Genomic DNA, 21,749 nt, shown 5'->3' on the forward strand with positions numbered 1-21,749 from the left:
GTCTTCACTAAGTTATTTAACCTCTCTGTGCTCAGATTTTCATCAGGAACGTTGGGAGAATAGTAGCTAGCTTGTGGGGCTGTCATGACGAAGCAGACTGGTTAACACAAATAAAGTGCTGAGAACAAGGCTTCGCACATAGTTTATTATTGTTATTAACTTATAATTATTTTTCAATATCTCATGATTCCATGAGATAAAATCCTACCCATGTTTGTCTTCCACAGCCTAAATATAATGATAATAATAATGATAAAATCTTAACATTTAATGAGCATCTACAATGTACCGAGCTCTATGCAAAGAGCCTAATCTGTACCATCTCATTTAATCTTCTTATCGCCCAAGAGAAGTAAATCATCTCGGTTTTATAAAGGAGGAAATCTTGGCTCAGAGAGACGAAGTGGCTTCCCCAGGATGACAAAGCTACTAAATACAGATCATGGCTTTGAACCTAAGCTGTCTGAGCTCAGAGCCGGCGCACGTAATCACTGCAGCTTACCGCCTCCCAGAGCCGGCCCAGCCAGGCTCGCGCCTGGGGCAGCGTGTGTCCCATAAACAATGTCTATGGCCTGAGAAACAAGAACGCTGGCGAGACCATGAAAATAATAATGAACATTCGATGAGCACTCCCTATGTGCTGAGTGCCCACTGCTGGTTTATGCTGCTAATTCCGGGAGGGAAAGACTGTTACTAACTCAATTACTGGAAACTGAGGTCCAGGGAAGTTGAACAAGACGAGGCTGGACATTATCTGCAGGTGAGTCCTCTGACTCCTCCAAGCTGAACTGTCTGCCTCCCACCGGTGTCCGGGGAGATGAGACAACAGTCAGACAGCAGCAGGCAAAGGGCCGCCCACAGACAGCGCTCAGTCAGAGGAAACTGTTCTAATTCCTCTAATTAATGTGCAACTTTCCAAGTCGAAACAGACTCTGGGTTTTCCTCCCTTCAAGAGGTAAACTGAAATTTCTTCTGAAACAAAGAGAAGGAATGCTAGAGAGTAAATGCCACCCCCATCCATCCATCTATTCATTCATTCATTCAGCAAATATTTATTTGAGGCCCTTGAGTAGCTTCACAAGAGCTCCCGAGACAGCTGGAAGTTGTCTGACTCATCTCCACAGGGAACTTGGTAGGACATGGCCTCCAAGCCATCTCTGCACAGTTCCAACAGCCTCCCAAGGAGACTGCCAATCCGGACACGGATACCAAGATGTCTGTATATTATTAGCATTTCCCCCTCTGCTGATAGGGTGCTTAGAAGCCATGCACTTATTGTATTGAGTCAGGAGAAGGCCAGCAGGATGATTTCCTGGTACTGGAGATCCATCAAAGCTGGGAAGGCTAATGCTTACCTGGTCATTTACATGTCATGCCACTCTCCTGCTCAACAACCCACCATAACTCCCTATTACCTTACTCATGTGCAGACTAAACCAAAGCCATGTCTCTATCTGGCATTGGGAGACCTGTCCGTTCTGGGCTCTGCCTGCTCGTCAAAACGTTTCCTGGTGTTAACCAGCCTCCACTCTAGCCACATCGCTTTGCTCTCTGTCTCACGAGAGCCTAGTAAATTCTTGCCATAGTACTTCACACTGTTCTACTTCCTGAAAATTAAGCCTTCCCCAAAACGTACCAAGATGCTTAAAAATGTGGATGACTTTTGAACCCACTACATCACATGAAGGCCTTAACCCTAAGAAACAAAAATAACAGTGTTAGCTAACATATTGAGCACTTCCTATATACAGTTTGCCCTCAGTATCCACAGCTTTCACATCCACAGATTCAACCAACCACAGATACAAATAATCAAAAAAATCCAGAAAGTTTCAAAAAGCAAAACTTGAATTTGTCACTCACCGACAACTATTTACATAGCACTGACATTGACTAGGTCTTCTAAGTAATCTACAGTGATTTAAAGTATATGCAAGCATGTGCCTAGGTTCCAAGGAAATACTACACCATTTTTATAAAAGACTTGAGCATTCCTGGATTTTTGTATCCACAGGAGGACCTGGAACCATCCCTCGTAGATACTGAGGGACAACTGTAGCAAATATTTATGAACTCAATCTCATGACCTCCCTATGAGGTAGGACTGTCATCGTCCTTATTATACAGATGAGGAAACTGTTGCCCAGAGAGGTTAAGTAACTTGCTCAAGGTCACACAGCTAGAAAGTAGTAGAACGGGGCTGTGAACACAAGCAGACTGGCTGGAGAGCATGAGTCCTGACCTAGCTGACCAAAGGAGTGTAGAGGACGCTCATCACTGAGTTACTACAATAAATAGCACAAGGTTGGATGCAGCCTAATGCCCAATAAATAATAGTGAAATAAAGTGCTGGATGACCACTGAACGGAGCGCGACGCCTCCATTCACATGTCTGCGTTCCTCTTCACTCACTCCACCACCATAGCCCCTCAAACCCGCAGTGATGACCACATGCCTTCCAAACAACTCTCAAACCCATCCATCTGACTCCAGCCTCACTGCCACAGCCCTACCTAATGTCTTTTTTTGGTGTTTTTGTTTTTGTTTTGCAATGCCTTCATCAAGTCTCTTTAAAATTATCTGCCTTCAAGCATGCTTTCAAAGTGTGAGGAAGCAGTTCTCACGCCCCCGTCCCGGGCTGGCCCATCCCAAGAGGAGGCTGTGTGAACGGGAAGAAGCACTCCCCCCCAAGACACTGCCTCCTCCCGTCAGAAGCCATCCTGGTCACACACGATGATGCATCCAGTGTGAACGGCGGCCCCCAGAGGAGGTGCCCTCCAACAGTACACAGTCCCCGCAAGCGAACACCTGCCTGGCATATTCTGTAGATCATTGTAAGGGCAATAAACAAACAGACAAACCTCAACACCCCTTTGAATTAACCTACTGAAATGATGTCCATGGAGGGAAAAACGTTAGGTCTAGCATTCACAACTAGCAAATAAATTGTATAACCTGCTGTTCCCCCTCCTTCAGATCACTGTCTTTTTACCGTGTCCTCGTTGGTAAACACATGAACAGACAGTCCATATAAGCAAGAATACACGTGTCAATAAACAAAAATATTAACTCTCTCACAGCAAAGGAAAGCAAAGTCAAAAAAGTACCAATTCAGCAAATACTTAATTTTTTTAAATGGCACTTCTGGGATGGAGTGAAACCATTACTGACACAGTAATCTGTATACCTCTGGAAGGTAGTTTGAATTCTGGAAGCAATGCATTCAAAGCTCTCAAAATGACTATCCAAAATTCTACTCTAGGAATGAACCCTAAATAAACAAAAAGGATACAGGTGGAGATTTATGCATAAGAAGATTCATTAATTAATCCTACAAGTATAACAAGATTAACTGCAGCACTGCTCATAATAAGAATGTAAGGAGCCAATGCTAATTGACTTATAATATACCTGGTGCTATTATAATTATCTGACATGTATGAACTCATTTAACCTTTGTGACCACCTTACTGGTTAATAACTTGTTATTATCATTCTACACATAAAGAAATGGAGGCACAGAAAGGTCAGGTAACTTGTCTAAGATCACAGAGCAAGCAAGTAGCAAAGTCAGGATTTGAACCCAGGATATTCAGGGCCAGAGCATGCATGATTAATCGCCATGCTGTTAGCCCTTCCTTCTTGATAATAGAAAAAAAAAAGAGAGAGAGAGAGAGAAAGAAAAAAATGTGTCTCCTTATGTGAAAAAATAATTTAAAAAAAAGAGTTCGGGATGCGAGAAACCTTATTATCCAACAAAACAACCCGGATCAGTTGAAATGCACTCCAGCATGTCCACGCCACAGTGAACCATGTCAGTATCAAAATCACTGAAGACCTCTCACGGTGGGAAAGGAGGGCAGGAGAGAAAACCCCACACAATGGGATCTCCCTCCCAAATCAGTGCTGTTGGGAAGAAAAAGACGGTCGCTTTTGTATGGCGCTCAAAAGGCCCCCTGACCTGTGGTCTTCTCCGTAAACACGACTTTGGACTCGGCCGTGAAGTTCTGTCCCGTGAGGATCATCTGCTGGCCCCCGTACACCAGGCAGCTGTCGATGTCTTGTCTTTCCACCATGGGCAGCTCGTGGGCAGAGCGCTGGGCTGAGGGCAAGAGAAAAAGAGGTCACTGCCATGACGGCAGACGCCCACGCGGAAGAGGCTTTCTGATTTCACGGCAACGGGACACGACGCCCTCCGCCCGCCTCTGTCACTTGTTGTCCCTGCAAACATGGAGCCCTCACCCCGGACAACCGGTGACTCTGCAAATGTTATGCTCTTGTCCAGGGGCCCTACGTTATTTGGGCTAATTTGCTCCGAACGACACAATTCATTTTCATGACCGAGGGACAGGTACCTGTTCTCCTTAGAGGGACAAAGGAGAATACAAATTTGATGTTTTCTTTACTTTTTTTTTTTTTTTTTTAATAAGAGGACAGGCAAATCAACTTTTCCCTAAGAGAGTTCCTTTGCTGGCTGCACGCTCCTCTGCACACGACGTCAGCCAGCACGTGAAGGGCTCATGCACATACACTTTCGGACCCGATTCCTGAAGGTTTAGACATTTTTGCTTTGGAATTCATTTGCAATCCTGAATATGGTCTTCAAGACATCCAACTGCCCCCATCGCCTCCCTGCCACATTTCCTAGAACTCCTCCTTGCTCACTGTGCTGCAGTTGTCCTTCCAGAACATTCTCAAACACACGCAGCATGCTCCTCCCTTTGAGTGTCTGCACTTTCAAATCCCTCTCTCTGGAAGGCTCTTCCCTGATGACCTGCACGGCTGCCTTCCTTACGTCTGGCAGGTCTCTACTCAGATGTCACCTCCTCAGAGACGCTTCCCTCCCCTTCTTCTTCCAACCTCCTCCTCACAGTTAAACAGCAGTGCCTGCCCCCGTCCATCTGTCTGCCTGTCTGTCTGTCTCTCCCTCTCTTTTCCCTTCTTCCTGCTCTGTCCTACCTAGTTCATCTCCAATGAACTTTCCACTGTCAGAAACGCTACATGGAGCTTGATTGGTTCATCTGTCTTTTCATCTCTTCCCCGTGAGAATGAGAACCCAGGAGGGAGGAGCGTTGCTCTGTGCACGCTGTCAGCCCAGGGCCGGGGACAGCGCCGAGGACCTAGCAGAGATGCCTGAGATGGATGGATGAAGGGAAGGAAGGAATGATGGATGGAAGGAAGCAATGATGGATGGATGGATATAGGCACGGAGATGGATGTATCTCAATATATCTTGACACACACAACATATCTCAATTTCTGCACATATCCACATCCACATCCTCACCTGTATCTACAGTGAGGGAAGCAGCAGGCTGAGTGTTTAACCACAATGATATACTTGAATGCTCACAGCAACCTTCTAAGGAAAGAAGTACTAAAATTATTCACTTCTGGGGAGAAAACGAAAGCCTAGGAAAGATCAGGTCAAGGATATGTGGTGACACTTAGATCTGAACCCTTAAGAGCTGGTTTGTCCAGCTCCACAGCCCCATCTCTTAGCCCCTCCAGCCAGCCGATTCTTCTGGAAGGCAGGCTGCAGGAAAGAATGAAGACCCTCTCAGATGCCTTCCCTGGGCAGGGTGAGAAATGGGTCCCAGCCAGCACGAGGGACTATCTCCCTAGCCTCGCCTTGGCAGCGTGGGCTGAAGAGGCCGGCCCTCCCCCTGGGTGAGTCAGCCTGAGCTCCTGGCGTTCCTCCCAGAGCCCGAGAACCGGGCAGAGGGCCAGCCCTTTCCGTGCCAGGGGCCTGCGGACCTCCCCATCCGGGAGCCGGGGACGCAGCCGCGTGAGGCCTGAGGCCCAAACCTAACCCTGCCCTCCTGGCTGGCCAGGGCCTCCAGGTCCCGCACCCTCTTCCATCTGCCCCAGACCCACCTTGAAACCTGTCCCTGTACCATGCACCAGGCAGCCATGCACTGGGTAACATGTAAGGAGTCTACTGTGGACCAGACGCTCCCAGACACTTCACGCTGAAAATGCAGCCCAATGACTCGCAAGGACCCCCCTGCCGGGACCTCCCCAGCCCAGGCTCAGCCCAGGCTCTGCCCAGGCTCTCTGATTCCAGGGCCCAGGCAGCCAGTGTGGTTCTAAGGAGCTGCCGGTTAAGAGTACATATGAAGGAAGGCTCTCAGCAGAAGCTGCTAATTTCTCCCACATGGGCTGGATTATTAATCCTTTCTTTCAGTAGAGGAGTTTTGTATGACTTCCTAATGGAGCTGCCACAAATGGAGATTTATTAGCAATGAAAACAGCAGCCGTACCGCCTGGAAGAGCAGGTCCCCGCTTTTCAGATCTGCCTTTAATGAGTCTGGGGGGTGAATGGGGGCTTTTGGTCCCAGGGACGGGTGGGGAAGCAGCAAGGGTCATCTCCCTCACATTTTGCAGGTGGAAAGCCTGAGTCATCGCTCCCGGACAAGCTGGCCAAGGGCTCACAGCCAGCCAGGCCAGGACTGGACGTGGCCGTGAGCTCTCAGAGCTGGGCGGGAGGCTGGGCCGGACGGCTGCTCTGTGAATCACTGTGCATTGCTGTGAACACCACTTGGCTATTCTCTGAAGCAACCTCCTTGCTTCTCCCTTCAAAGCCTCACAGTTTCAAGCAACCAACTGAGTCTCCCTTTGCCAAATCTGCATTCCCCACCCCTTCTCCTTACCTGAAAGAAATCTTTTCTAATGAAAATTTAAAGAGAGAGAACAAGAGTCTGGGCCAGCTCCCTGTAAACTTTTATCTGTACTCCAGTCTTGCAATGCCGAGTGTGGACTGGGAACATCAGCTTCACAGGGGTGGGGAGGGGCGGCGGGGGGAGCGGATTATTAAAGATGCAGACCCTCGGCCCTGCCCCGGATCTATTGAACCCAAATCTGCAGCTTAACAAGGAAACCAGGTGATTCCTATGAGCCATCAAGTTTGAGACACACTTCTGTGCTCTGACTAAGCATTAAAATCAGCTGGGGAATTGAAAAACTAATGACACCCAGGCCCTAATTCTGGAGCATGTTTCTCAAGCCGGGCACTACGGACATTTGGTCTGGATAAGTCCCTGTTGTGGGCCATCCTGTGCCTGCAGGATGTTCAGCAGCATCCCTGGCCTGCATCCGCTGGATGCCAGTAGCACCTCCCCACGTGACAACCCAAATTGTCTCTAGACAGACCTGGATGCCTCTGGGGAGGGGGTGGCCAAAATCACCCCTGGTTGAGAATCACTATTTTAGAGATTCTGACTTCAATGGTCTGAAGGGTGGACCTCAGCATAGTTTTTTAAATTTCCAAACAATCCTTAGTAATTCCAATGGGCCACATATTGGCTCTGAGGCACCGCCATGGTAGGATACGTGGGGCCCTGGGAGACACAGAATTCTTGGTTTGCTGTTGCTTGGACCCTGGGGTCAGAAAGCCATGGTTTCCAGCCCTGCCCCTGCCAGCTCTCTGCTGTGTGACCCAGGGCAAGTCACTTCACCTCTCTGAGTCACAGATGCCTCCTCTGTAAGATCCTAACATTACTTGCCCTCATGGGCAAGCAGTACCAGAGAGGCTGCATGTAAACACGTGCACAAGGCCAGTAAATGTGTGGTAAAATATCTAATGTCAAGAACCCAAATGTCCATCAATGGATAAAAGCATAAACAAAATGTGGTATATCTACGCGGAAGTATTATTCAGCCATAAAATGTTAAAAGGCACTGATACATACAACACCATGGATGAACCTTGAAAACATGCCAAGTCAAAGCAGCCAGACAGAAAAGGACAAATATTGCGTGATCTCATGACATGTTCAGAGCAGGCAAATCCATAGAAATGGAAAGCAGACTGATGGTTGCTGGGGTCTGCGGAGTGACTGCCAACGGGCTTCTTCTGGGGGTGGTAAAAAAGTTCTAGAGCTCAGCAGTGGTCGTGATTACACAATCTGTGGATGTACTTAATGCCGCCGAACAATACGCTTTAAAACGGTTAAAATGGTAAATCTTACCACAATTAAAAAAAATAAATCTAAGACAAAGAGACTTAGCTAGTGCCTAGCACATGGTCACCACTCAAGAAACTAGTCTTCACTATTGTTAACTTTCAAAATGATGCTCTTTCCTTCCTGCTCAGCCGTTTTCAAAACGTCTCCTCATTTGTTAACTTTTTAAACCCTTAAATGACAACCCCACTGGATAAGCAAGGAAGACCCTATCAGTGCCATTGTACAGACAGAACAGCAGGTGCTCAGGAACCAGCTTCATCGAGGGGCAGCTCCGGCCCGGGGGAGGCTGCCGTGGCGCACAGTCCTCGGTTGCAGCTCACGTCCCCTACGAGGTGAGCCTTGTACAGGCCTTCCCAGCTCTACACCTCAGCTTTCCCATCTGAGAAACAGCACTGCTAACAGGCCCATCTCACAGGCGGTTGTGAGGGTTAAGTGGGAGAATTCACAAAAACCCTGTTTGGCTCAATGAGCATCAGCTGGGAAGGCTACAAACACTAAGAACTGTAGCTTTTTGAGCAGCTGCCCTGTCGTGGGCACTGGTGAACCGTTGTCTTAGAAATTTCACCAAATATGTGCAGACCCTGTCCTCATGTTCACACACATTACTGCTCTTATCACTGTTGTTCTGGGTGGATCCTGAACCAGAACCCGGGTTTTCTGGGCCCGATTCCTAGTATTTTTCAAAGTGAGGCTCCCAGGTCACCTGCAGTCGAATCACCAGGTTGGGAGAGGTGCTTAATAAAAATGCGGTCACGCAGGCCACACCCCCAAAAGCAACTGGAGGAGCCTGGACATTTGCATTTTAACAATCTTTCCAGGTGACTTGTTACACACGTTCTGTTTGAGGGCCAAGCCCCACACTTAAGAGGCCACCTGAGGACAAGGGGACCCCCTCCGGGGAGGCCTGGCATCCTGGGAGAGCCCAGAGACAAAGCAAACAAATCCAGTTAGCCTCTGAAAGAGGAACTGAAGACAGGCAAACAGCAGCCAAAATTACCCTCCTGCGCTCCACTTCCCCCTCTCTCTCTGATGCAACCTCCAACACCTATGGCTGCTTACGGGGGTGGCACCGTCCAGGACCTACGGGAGGGCTCTCCACAAGCCCACCCAGCCTCCTGGGCCGCACCACCACGCCCAGCAGTCCCCACTCAGCTTTTCAACCATGAGACCCCAGACCCTCGAAATCCCAAACCCTGCAGTGATCTAACCAAACCGGGGGCCGCCATCTGACTGCCAACCCGAGGGCCGAGGGCTCACCTGTGGGCAGAGTCTAGACCCTCTGCTCCAGCTCGGTATCGAGGTGGCCCTCCCGCCTGCCCCCGGATTCTGGCACGTCATAATGTGTCTTGGGGCTCCTGTGTTTTATGAGCTCTGAAGCAACGGGGCACTGTTGGTTTAACCAGTTGGGGTGTTTACTTTCACTCACAACAGTGGCTGATGGCACGCAGAGCCGTGGTGGCCAAGGCTCAGTGAGGGAAATTCACACCAGCGCGGGGGTCCTCAGGTCAGCCTGGAAATGGGACATTACTGCCGACTGTCTGCAATTCGCCCATCACAGGGGTGCTGGGCCAAGAATTACGATCAACCCAAGAACTTGAGGAGAGAGGCGGGCGAGGCCGGTCAGGGAAATTCGGCTGTGATGAGTGGGTGGGTTCTGCTAACAAGAGCAAATAATTACAGCTGCCACAGAGAGCGCCCTGGATTCCAGGCCCTCCATACATACAGTTTTGTTTTGTTTATATCATAAAGCACACACATGATGAGGCAATTTAGCATCGTGGGTCAAAGTAAGGATGCTGCCGTGTGACTGCCCAAGTTCAAAGCCCAGCTCAGTGACATCCTAGCTTTGGGACCTTGGGCAAGTCATGTAATCTCTCTGTGCCTCTGTTTTCTCATCTACAAAATGGGAATAGGCGTAGTACCAACGTCGGCGGGCTGTGTGCAGGCGGAATGAGCTAACACTGGGGCACGTCGTCCAGGCTCCGTGAGCGCTGGTTATGTTTATTTTTATTGCTAAACTTCATGAGACCACAAAGAAGGAATTATTCCCATTTTGGAGTTGAGGGTGCTGAATGTCCCAGAGGAGAAGGCATATGCCAGAGAGCTCACAGTTACATAAGGTGGACAGACAGACAGCTTGAACCCAGACTGTGGGATTCCCCTATTCAGAGGAACCTCTTTTCAGTAAACCGAAGAAGGACCCAGTGGGAGAGCTGCCAGCCAGCCCAGGCAAGGAGGGGCCCTCCCATAGTCTCATTCTGGCTCAAGCACTGCCCACCCCTGGCCACAGCACTCCGGCTGCTGTAAACCCTGCTTGTCTGTACATCAGGCCCCCGTCCCTGGCTGTGAGCCTGGCCCGGCTGAGCCTGGCTTGGCCCAGAACACGGTGCTGACTCAGGCCTTGCCTGGGAGGGGCCGTGAGCAGGGCCAGCAGACTGGCCCCTTGGGTCCCCTCAGCCTGCACCACGGCCACTCCTGGGTCTTCGCTGGGAAGTGGGAGGTGGGACAGAGGAACCCAACTCTCCCTGAGTGTGGGGTTCACCTCTGTGAGGGACCGGTCGGCAGTCACAGCACGGGAGTGGGGCACAGGGTTTGCACAGGCAGGGGTCTGACCTCCAGACCTCACAGAGCCCCAGTCTCGTGCTGCACAAAGCAGACCTCTAAGGCCGGCCCTACAAGCCCGGGAGGCTCGGCCAGTTCACGCAGACCCGGGTCCATGGGAGGAGCTAGTGTTTTCTCTCCTGACCAGGTAATTATGGTCCCACTCCAGTGTTCTAACAGGCAGCCCCCAGAAGATGCCCACGTATCTCCAGTAATCAAGACCCTTCCTGGGGGCTCCCTGAATCTCCATTTGACTAACGAGCTCTCTGGTCACTGGGGGACCCAGGCGGCCTGGACAGAGAAAAGGACACAGGTTTTAATCCCTAGCTCTGCCCCTTCCCTTGCCCGCTATGTGACCAGCAAATCATATAGCCCTTCTGAACCCCAACCCGCTAGATATAAGCTCTGAGGGCGGCATTCCATGCCTCCAACGCTCACCAGCACATGTCAGCGCCCAAGAACTATTTCTGAATGAACGAACTGAGTCTTTAAGATGTGTTTTCTGAGGCTACAATGAGGCTGTTAATGAGTTAACACATGTAAGAGCTGGGGGCACACGGCAGGTCTTCAATAAAAGAGAATTTTGCCTTCCCCACCCCTGTGAAACTCGCTCAGTAAAAAGCTCTATCTAATTGCATGGTCAGGTAACCATATCAATCAGCAGAGAAGCCACTCCAATCCTGGGCTCCCCCCAAAGCCTAGCTTTCCTGGAACCACCTCCCAGCCAGCCCACAACACCAGCCAGATAACTGTCTAGGCTCCTTCTTAGCAGCAGGGTCCGCAGCCTGCTCCCAGCTCACCTGAAACAACTCATGCCTGTTCAACTCCCACACCTACCACTGCTGCCTGGGCTGTGGACTCTCGGCAGCACAGAGCAGCAGTCAGAAGGACATAACGTCTGCTTTGCAGAGCTACGGGGAGGGCGACAAGCAGGAAAGCATGAGACATACCACAAGAGAGGCACTGAGGTTATGCTACTGGGATGAGACAGGTACCACCCCCATTTTACAGATGAGAAAACTGAGGCACAGAGTGCTAAACAACTTCTCTAGGACCTAACAGCTATTAAGCAACTGAAACCGGATGTGAACCCAGGCCCTCACTTCTAACCCTCACCTTAACCTGCTTCTTCCCGTCATGTTGGTTTCTGACATTTCTGAAATGTGGTCCCTTGGTCATTGCTTAAAAGCCACCTTGGAGAACATGAGCTGACAAAGGCCTGGCTTACCTGCCCTCTGCCCAGTGCCCCCATTTCACCCAAGATTTAGTGCTACAGGATCTAGAGGGAAACAATCTACTGTAGGGTGGTGGGAGGGCACCCAGGGCCCTCTGAGGGTCACTGAGCTGGTCTCTCTCCAGTTTAGATGAGATGATGTCACCCTTTGTGGTTCTGGCCCAAATGAAACTGTCACTTGTGATGCAGTTCAACCTTGGTGTCCTGGGATCCAGCAAGATGTGGCTATCACAGCCGCCCGGGCCCCTTACTAGATGGCCCCTTACTAGGCAGTTCGTTTAACCTCTCTGTGCTTCAGTTTTCCCATCTATAAAATGGGGACAGACACTAAGTTCATGGTGTTCTTACAATGACCCAGCAGCAACAGAGAAAGGGCTCGACACCCAGCGGGTGACTGGTAACTGTTCCTCTTCCTTGACCTCTTCCCCGTCGGACCCTCTCATCTCCTTTCTTCCTTCATCTGGTCCTCAAGTATTTATTAGCATCTACTGTGTGTGTGCCAGGCACTGTGCTACATGAGTTTTAAAATGTAGATCAAATCATGCCAGTTCCTTATTTAGAACTCAAAGCTTCCTGTTTCACCTAAAATAAAATCCAAAGTGTCCAGCCTCCTCTCAGACCTCACCTCCTACCCCTCTCCCTGCTCTGTCGCTCCATATAGCCTCCCAGGCTGCCTTTCTGTTCCCTGAAGATGCCAAGCGTATCCCTGCCTCGGGGCCTTTGCACTTGCTGTACCCGCCAACTGGGCTATGCTCCCCCCATCACTCAGGTCCAGGTTAACATGCCATCTCTTCAGACTGGTCTTCCCAGCACCACTAAGGTTGCTGCTCCCCGACCCCCAAGTCACCAATACATGGTCCTTATTATTTTCATCATGACACTTAGCTCTGTTTGAAATGATGTCTTTGCTTGTTTGTTGGCTGTGGGTTTTCCCCACCAGAACATGACCTCCATGATGGCCAGGACTTTGTTTTGCTCACTGCTGAATCCCCAGTTCCCAGAACTATATAATGCACTCCAAATAGATATTTAATTGAAGGAATGAATGTTAAGAAGCCCACGACAATTATGTGGGTCATTTTGGCCTCTGGCAGGAGCAGAAGGACAAGACAGCAGCTCTGATTTCTGAAGCAAAGCACAATCAATATGTCCGTCTGGTCTCCCTCATTCTCAGTATCTCCACAAAGCCCTGCTGGGTGATCACCCATCTCCCACAATGGACTCAGGAGAGCAAAGTGGAGGAACAAAGTGACGGGGGACCACAGTCTTAGGTTCCCTAAGCGCCTGCTTTCAGAAAAAGGCATGTGAAACCACTGAATTTCCATATGGAAAACAATGGGCCTGGACCCTCCTTCACAGCACACACAGAAATCACCCTGAGAGAAAGAGAAGGAAAAATGCCATATGATATCACTCAAATGTGGAATCTAAAAAAAAATAGAAAAAAACAGGACACTAATGAACTCATCTACAAAACAGAAACAGACTTGCAGACATAGGAAACAATCTTATGGTTACCAGGGGGAAGAGGGTGGGAAGGGATCAATTTGGGAGTTTGAGATTTGCAAATGTTAGCCACTATATATAAAAATAGATTTTTTAAAAAGCAAGTTTCTTCTGTATAGCACAGGGAACTATATTCAATATCATATAGTAACCTTTAATGAAAAAGAGTATGAAAATAAATCTATGTATGTATATGCATGACTGGGACATTGTGCTGTACACCAGAAACTGACACATTATAACTGTGCTTCAATAATAAAAAAAAAATTACCCTGAGATAGTTTGAATCCCTAATCCTAAAAGCCAGAATCAAAAGCTGCTAGAAGAAAAGAGATGAGAATATCTTTGCTACCTTCAGATAGGTGGAGATTTCTTGGGAGAGCGTAAAGGGCAATGATCCCCAAAGAAAAGGAAATGATAAATTTGACTTCCTCAAAATAAAATATGGATGCCCATCATAAGACACCATTGAGAAAATAAACAGGCAAGCCACCGGCTGGGGAGAAATATTCATAACACATATATCTGACAAAGGATTCAGACCTGGTGTGCAAAGAACTACTGCGTATTGACAATAAAAATATGAGGAACCCAATAAAAAACGGGCCAAAGCTTTGAACAGACACCTCGTCAAGAAGACATGTGAATAGCCAGTAAGTGCACAAATCAGGGTTCAGCATCGTCAGTCTTTAGGGAAATGCAAATTACAGGTTATGCACAATGAGATGCCATCTTACACTTGCTGGGATGGCTACAATTTAAAAAACTGACGAAACCAAATCGTGGGGAGGACGGAGAGCAAGAGGGAGTCTCGTACACTCTTTTACAGAGTGTAAATGACTTAGAAAACACAGAAACTGGAACATGCATTTTTCCCAACGACCTAGCAATTCCATTCCCAGGTATTCACCCAAAAGAAGTGAAAGCATTTGTCCACAAAGGGCCTTGAATGAGAAGGTCCATAGCAGCCTTATTCATGGTCTCCAAACCCCGGAAACAACCCACATGTCAATCAATGGTACATAAACAACTGTTACATTCATACAACTGAATACTGTTCAGCAATTTAAAAAAAAGGGTGAACTACCAAATCACGCAGTAACAGAGATGGATCCCAAAGCCATCGTGCTGAGTAAAGCAAACCTGACATGAGAGTCGATGCTGTATTTTTCCATTACATCAAGTTCTAGAGCAGAAACCAGAGCAGCGGTTGCCCGTGTGTGGGGCTGGGGAGGAGGCACTGACGGCGGGGCACAAGGAAACTTTCCAGAGTGAAGGAAAATGCCCTGGATCTCACTTTGGGTGGTGGTTACAGGGGTGCATACAATTGTCAAAATCGCTGACTTCAGTCTGGGCAGTTTACTGCATTTTAATTATACCTCTGTAAAACATATTTATGTCACCAAAAGGGAAAGACTGAAAAGAGCATGTGAGAAAATCCGTTTTCTAGTCCACACCGCATACCCTCCCCCTGCCCCCAATTCCTGCAAAAGTGAATTCACACTCTGTGCTGGGGAGCGGGCGGGGCTTGCTGGGAAACTGCTTTAGAGGTTTTCTGAAAACGCAATGCAGGAAGAAAAGCCATGGAAGATTCTCGTGAGACAAGCATCTGCACCTGTGGGCATGTCCATTCTGCCTCATCACTGCCTTTTCCTCCCACTGGGCAGCCTGGGGATGCTTGTCTTCACACTTTTATTTTTTTTTCTACAAACGTTCTATAGACAGCTATGAGCCAGGCCCTGGCTGGCCCCCGCTGGTCCCTAACCTGACTGGAGAGAGAGTGACAAGTAACTTGGGGTGTCAGAGCACAGAGAGGGGATCCCTTACCCTGTGGGGTTTGGGGCAAGCTTCCTCCTCAAGGGGCCATCTCAACAGGCTTCTCGGATAAGGAGGAGTGACTAAGGGGTAGCTGGGTGGGGGAGGGTCTCTAACTTGGTCGCAGGTCAGAGTCCCCAGGACACCTCTGAGAGTCTCCAGGCCCAGACCTCACCGCGGACCAACCGAATCAGTTTCTGAGGTAGGATTCTGGCGTCATAGTTTTCTCTTGTAACGCCCCAGGGGATTCGACCACGCAGCTCAGTGTGAGAACCAACGTTCTGGATGCAGACAGCACAGGTAAAAGCCTGGGAGTCAGAGGAAGAGCCCAGCGCACGTGGGAACAGAGGAGCAGAGAGGAGAGCGCAGTCAGGAGTGCGGCTGAGGAGGTGCCAGAGCCTCCCACCCCCCAGACTCCCGTCCACCCAGACCCTCAGCATGTGACCTCGCGCGATGAAGCAGAGATGGAGATGAAATCATCCCAGATGAGGGGACCTTACACCCAATGAGATAAAAAATAAAGGGCTCCCAGAAGACGGCCACGTGAAGACAGGGCAGGGAGTGGAGTGGTACCTCTGTAAGTCAAGGATGGCGAGTGACCCATGGCCACCACCGGAAGCCAGGAGAGGAGATGGGAACAAATTCTCCCACAGAGCCTCCGAGAAGGAACTGACCCTGCTGACACCTTGATTTCGGGCCTCTGGGTCTGTGAGAGATTAAATTTCTGTGGATGCAAGTCTCTCAGTGACGGGAGCTGGTTATCCCAGCCCTGGGAAACTGGTGCAAGAGGGAAGCCAGGGCTCCACCGCCACAGAGAACTCGGCGTGGAAGCTGAGAGCGCTGAGGGTCCCAGGGGAGGGAACCAGCCCACTTAGAGGGGCCGGACGAGGGAAGGCCACCCGCAGCTGCCTCCACGCGAAGGTTTTTTTCTTGGGCAAGACAAGGATCATCCCCTCTGACCTCTTCCTTGCTCTCTAAGTGGGAGGCGCAGTCATCTGCCGGGAGTGGGAAGTGGGCGGGGCGGCCTCCGGAGCTGGGGGGACTGGAGAAGGTTCGAAATGGTCTCTGCTGAGAATAAGGGAGGGGACCCAAAGTGTCTCTTTGGCGACAGTGAAGATCTAGCAGAAACAGAGGACTAGAACCACGGGGCGCCCCAGCGTGCAAGCTGAGAGCTGACCTCTGGCACAGTGGCCTGTAAGTAAAGACGATAAGTCTGCATTCGTAGCAAATAACTCCACTTTCCAAAGAGTGGCCTCCGGTAGTTTGGTCAAGATTTTTCCACTAGATTCTGAGAACTCTCCTTTGATCCCTAAGACATCATGCAAAAGGCATCTACCTCCAAAGTAAATAAGTTAGCCTTGCAAATAAATACCAGCCCGCTGAGTGTTTTCCTTACCAACACGCCTTCCCCAAGGGGTATACATGAAGTCAATCAGTCAACAAATATTTACGGCACACGTACGCAGTTAATACATGTTAGGGACTCATTTGTCAGCAAATATTGAATATCTCCCCAAGGATCATACAAACAGTAAGTCAATTCACACATAAATATTTATGGAACTACTAGGCACTGATCCAGGAAAACAGAACAAAGGAGATAAAACTGACAGAAGGGCCTGTCTTCCCCCTGTAAGAGGGAAAGTGGCCAGTCGGTAGCTCATTTGGTACTGCAAGGAAGGCCAGTGTTGCAGAAACCAAAAGAAGGTATTTCACAGAGCTAGAAAGTTGGAGACTCTGGGTCTGCTACCTACCGAGTAAAAATGAGTGAATCACCTTGCCAAGAAAAGTCTCAGTTTCCTTATCTATCAAAGCATGAGAGTTCAATCAGCCAAAAAAAAAAAAAAAAACACACCATGTTCAAGCTTCAAACAACTTTATACCTCCCTGAAGATCTCGCTGGGGGTGCATGCAGCTCAGTGATGATCCTTTACATCTCAGTTCGACGTGAGAAAAGTTGACTTCAAAGACCCAAAATGAAGAGATGCCTGGGCTCCTGTGTACGGTCCCTGCTGAGGCCTGCTGCTCCCCACCTTGCTGCAAACCGCAGCCCCATCCTGGAGAGTGAGTCATTCACCAGAAAGGGGAGACCTTTGCTTTTCAAAATCCCCCAAATCACAGAGGAAGAGCCCAAGTTTCCTTCCCCAAACATCCTGAGATGTTCAAAACCAAGACCAAGGTGGGGCACCCGCCACGAGACGAGCACCTGGGGGTCAGGGGTGGGGTCTGCTGCGGAGGGCGGGGGAATTCCAAGGCTTCTGAGATGATGTTTTTCGAACACTTCTTTTCCCTTGTTGTCTGCTCTTGGGCCTTTCCCTCCCGCGGAGCACAAAGTCACCACCACTTTCAACTCCAGCCACATCTTGACTCACAAACTGGGAAGAAATCACAGGCCTCCTTCGCCTTTTCTCAAGACCAACCAAGACCAAGTTCTGGCTTCTCTCCCCACCAGGGTCCACCCTCTCTCCCTGCTGGCTGAGGGCCAGTCTCCCTCAATCCTTTCTATATAAAATATTCATCTGTTTCCTTTCCTCATCAGTGTCTGATTAAGACTACCTCTGATTAATCCAAGCCATGTGCAGATCTCTGCTGACCCAAAGAGTATCCTGAATTTGTTGCTGCTTTTTAAAAAATCAGGAGATTATTGGTTAATCTTTAAAAAAATCAGAAGATTTGGCCACACTAAGTCTACATTCCCACATGGAAACACTGGCTGGATCTGAATAACAGCATCCCATTTCGGTGACCCCCAGTCTCCACCACTCCCTACTGCCCCCACCCAGCCCCCTTCACTCATTAACATCACCTCCTTGGCCTTTGTAGGCAACTAATTTTGTGACAATAATTATGGTGAAATGTCCAGTAAAAAGAAAAAAAAAAATGCTGCAACATAACTGAATATAGAACATGACTGTAGCAACATAAAAAAATATTCTTAGAAGAAAGAGACTTTAAAAATAATATAAGCAGATTTTGTTTCTGGAACAAAGCTTACTTTCTTCCTTCTTTATGCTTTTAAAAGTGACTTCTAAACTCTCAAATGCTGAGCAGACAGTAAGCTTTGTCACAACAACAAACTTGCCCAAAGTACCTAAGAATGAGCTCAAAGCAGCTTCTCCTTTCGAAGCCTATTAAAGCTGAGCCAGGTCTCTGCTCAGAGCCTTTCCAGATGGCAGATCTTAGCCATTCTATACTGGATTCTGAACATCAATAACATCCTTGGTTATTTATATGTCTACCAGATCATAAGCTCATTAAGGACAGAGAAAACATCATGCTCATCTGCAGACCCCTGGCACAGCACCAGACACTGAGCAGATTCTCAGTAAACATGTGTCCAGGGATGGGCTGAGGGTGATGGAGACAGGTGGCTCCTGCATGCCAAAGCTCCTGCTCAAACCTCAGCCCTGCTGGAAGGAGTTACCTAACCCCTCATCTCTCTCCCTTTTCTTCTGCAAAATGGGCAACAGGACATCAGCTATTGCCAAGGATGGCTGTGAATATTTAATGAGCACTGCACACTCACAGTTAGCCCAGGGACCAGCAGAGTCACAGTTCAGTAAGCGACGGCTACTGCGGTATTATTGTTATTCTAGTGAAAGAAGAGAGGAGGAAAAGAGAAAGAGGACACTAAGTACAGTGAACGCACTCCAACTGCATCCCTGTGGGTCCTGCACATTCTTGTTGGGCACCCTGCCCAGACTACAATGCCTGGGGTGGAAGGTCACACACAGTGCACTTTCCAAAGACCAACCCTGCCCAGAACCCAACTTACAGCATTCGATGGGGTTAGACGCTGTCTGCAAGGAGACAATCCTTCCGCTGGACTCTGGAATGTGCACCCGGAAAACCAGCCTCACTCGCGTGTTCTTTCTCCCAATGTCTGTCTCGCCTTTCCGCAGCTCAATGTCCGCATTCCTAAGCTTCAGAATCCCCGCACAGTCGATGCTGCCAGGAAATGGAGAACTCCGTTGACCACCGACCATCTCAGTGGGCAGGAAAGGTCACCCACAAAACCGCCTTAGTGAACCAAAATAATTCCACCTGCCAGCCACGGTGGAGGCGGGGATTGCAATACACTGATCAATATTTCAGCCAGGAATTTAGACCAAGATGGGGGTAAAACACTTACAAAATAATTAGCGTAATTCCGCACTGGAACTTATTTCTCTAGGGAGGTTTTTTTTCACGCCAACTTTTCTACTCTCAAAAGTATATGAGAAACTCAAAGACGCAACTGGCGAAAATTGATTCTGGACTATGCAATGGTAAGAGTAGTGTATTGACATTAAATACCTTGAGTTTGATCAATGTACTGTGATCACAGAAGAGTGCTCTTATTCTTAGGAAACACAGGCTCAAGTATTTAAAAGTAAAAAGGTGTGATGTCTGCAACTAACTCTCAAATGACTCAGGAGAAAAATGGAGAGACGGTGAGAAAGAGAGTAATAAAGCGAGTGTGAAAAATGTTAACAGGTGGTAAATCGGAACAAATGGTGTAACAGGAGTTCTTTGTATAATTCTTGCCATTTTCATGTTTGAGATTCTCTCATAAAAAGTTTTTTTAGACTCCAATACGTGGGTGCAGTGTTTCCCACATTTTAGGCATATGCATATTAGTTTTGTGAGTTTAGACCTGTCTGCATCATTATTTAATCATTTTCTTTAAGTCAAATAAATGTTTAAAATGTAAGTAAATTTAGCTTCATTCCAAGCACAACACAATCCAAAGATGCATAAATATTCTTTCTGCCAATACTCATGAAAAATATCTAGGTCTAGAACTTTTAAAATAGAAACTTTAAAAATAGAACTCTCTGTGGGTCCATCACAGATTGGGATCCACCATCTTAGCTGCTTCCGTCAACTCCAGAGCCCCCTCTTCCACACCCCTGCCACTTGGCCCCACTCACTTCCCGGTGAAGACCCACCACCCTCGGCACCCGCAGCCCTTACGTGGCCCTCATGTTGTTTTTTGGCTCCAGGGGGATCTCCAGGACTTTGGTGTTGCCCACGATCTTCTCATAGCTGGTGGTGGTGACAGTTTTCCCTGTGATCCGGTGCACCTGGTAGAAGGCGTGGGGCTTAAGGATGCGCTCGTCGGCCGTCCCAATGAAGATCTGAAGCCCCAGGGGCTTGTTTTCCATGTAGCCATGGAGCTGGGGGCAGAACACAAAATCAAATTATGATGGCACCATCAACATGCATGCAGGGTGTGGTGGCTGTAGTCCAATTGACAAAAAAAGATCAGAGGAGCTCAGGGGCAGCAGAGAGAGCACAGGATTGCTGCGTCATCTGGAGGAATGGAGACCCAGAAGCAATCTCAGTGTCCAGCCAGAGCAGACTGCTTGGATAAATTACAGGGAACTCCTCTAAAATGGAATGGTAAGCAGCCAAGAGAAAGAATGGGATAGATCAGAACTGCATTTATGGAGAATCAGCCAGAAATCGTGCTTAATTAGTGGTCAGGGAGTTGGGGGGATGGTAGTGAGGATAGAAAACAGTCAGAAAAGGTAAACCAGAACTCTCTATAATGGTTGCCTGGAAAGATCAGAAGAAGGAACTTTCACTTTTTACATGATTATATTCCAATTAACAAGTTAGATTTTGTCATTTAAACAAAAAAGAGAGAGAGAAAGAAAAAGCAAGGCAAAAGCACCATCATCTAAATTGAAAGGAAATTAAAGACTGGGAGAAAATACATCCAACATCTAACAGGCAAAGGATTAGTACATAGAATACATAAAGAATGCCTACAAGTGAATAAGTAAAGGGTAGGATTCCTGTCCATCCTGTTTAAAATCCAGTCCCACCCCTGCTGGTTCTCCCTCGCCCCTTCTCCTTCATTTCATCCCATAAAACATACTGCATATTTTCTCAATTCCTTTTGCTTAGGGTTTTCTCCTACAACTAGATCATCCCCTCACTGGGGGCAGGAATGTCTATTTCTTTAACTTGCCACAGAATCTCTAGCACCTAGAACAACGTGTGCCACGTGGCAGGCATCCTAGTACATGTATTTGCTGAATAATTAATAAAACTCTCCGACAGAAAAGTGGACAAGAGATTTGAACAGGCAATTCACAGAAAAACAAATGACTATTAGCACAGAAAAGATGTTCAATTTCGCTTGTAGACAGGAAGATACAAATTAAACGACCATGGGATATCATTTTTCACCCATGTGATGGACACTCATGTAGGTATCGATGACATGCAGTGTTCTGGAGGTGGAGGACACAGTTACTCTCGCACAGCTGAGGGGAGCGTAAACTGACACAACTATTTTAAAGCGTGTTAGAGTAGTAGCCATTAAACTTAAAAACACATATTCCCTATGACCCAGTAAATCCACTTCTCAGCATGTACCTCAGATGAAGTATTGTGCCTGCAGGAGACATGCACAAAGATGTTTACTAAAACAAGCAGAAGAGTGAACAGTCAGTTACTCTGATTAGGCTTATGAATAATCTGACATGTCCAGGCTATGAAAGACTGCATTAGTTAAAAAACAGCAGGGAAGAAGACATCTATAAACTTGCCCAGGAAGATCTAAGGCTGTTGAAAGAGATAAGCAATTGGTAGAAAAATATGGATTGCGTAATACAACTTATTTTTTAAAAAAC

General features: G+C 48.1%; 1 protein-coding gene across 5 annotated transcripts in view; it reads right to left on the reverse strand.

Moving 5' to 3' along the window:
- The window catches only part of NFATC2 (nuclear factor of activated T cells 2), a 146,418-nt gene that overhangs the window by 54,155 nt on the left and 70,514 nt on the right, over positions 1–21,749 (reverse strand). For all 5 annotated transcript variants that reach the window (XM_074347445.1, XM_074347446.1, XM_074347443.1 and 2 more), the window contains exons 4-6: positions 20,080–20,282; positions 18,899–19,071; positions 3,962–4,102 (exon numbers count right to left, since the gene is read on the reverse strand). In XM_074347445.1, the coding sequence (XP_074203546.1) occupies positions 3,962–4,102; positions 18,899–19,071; positions 20,080–20,282 (517 nt within the window). The remainder of the gene's footprint in view (positions 1–3,961; positions 4,103–18,898; positions 19,072–20,079; positions 20,283–21,749) is intronic.

The sequence above is a fragment of the Camelus bactrianus genome, chromosome 19 (genome assembly GCF_048773025.1).
Source record: "Camelus bactrianus isolate YW-2024 breed Bactrian camel chromosome 19, ASM4877302v1, whole genome shotgun sequence".
In the NCBI taxonomy this organism is placed as follows: domain Eukaryota; kingdom Metazoa; phylum Chordata; class Mammalia; order Artiodactyla; family Camelidae; genus Camelus; species Camelus bactrianus.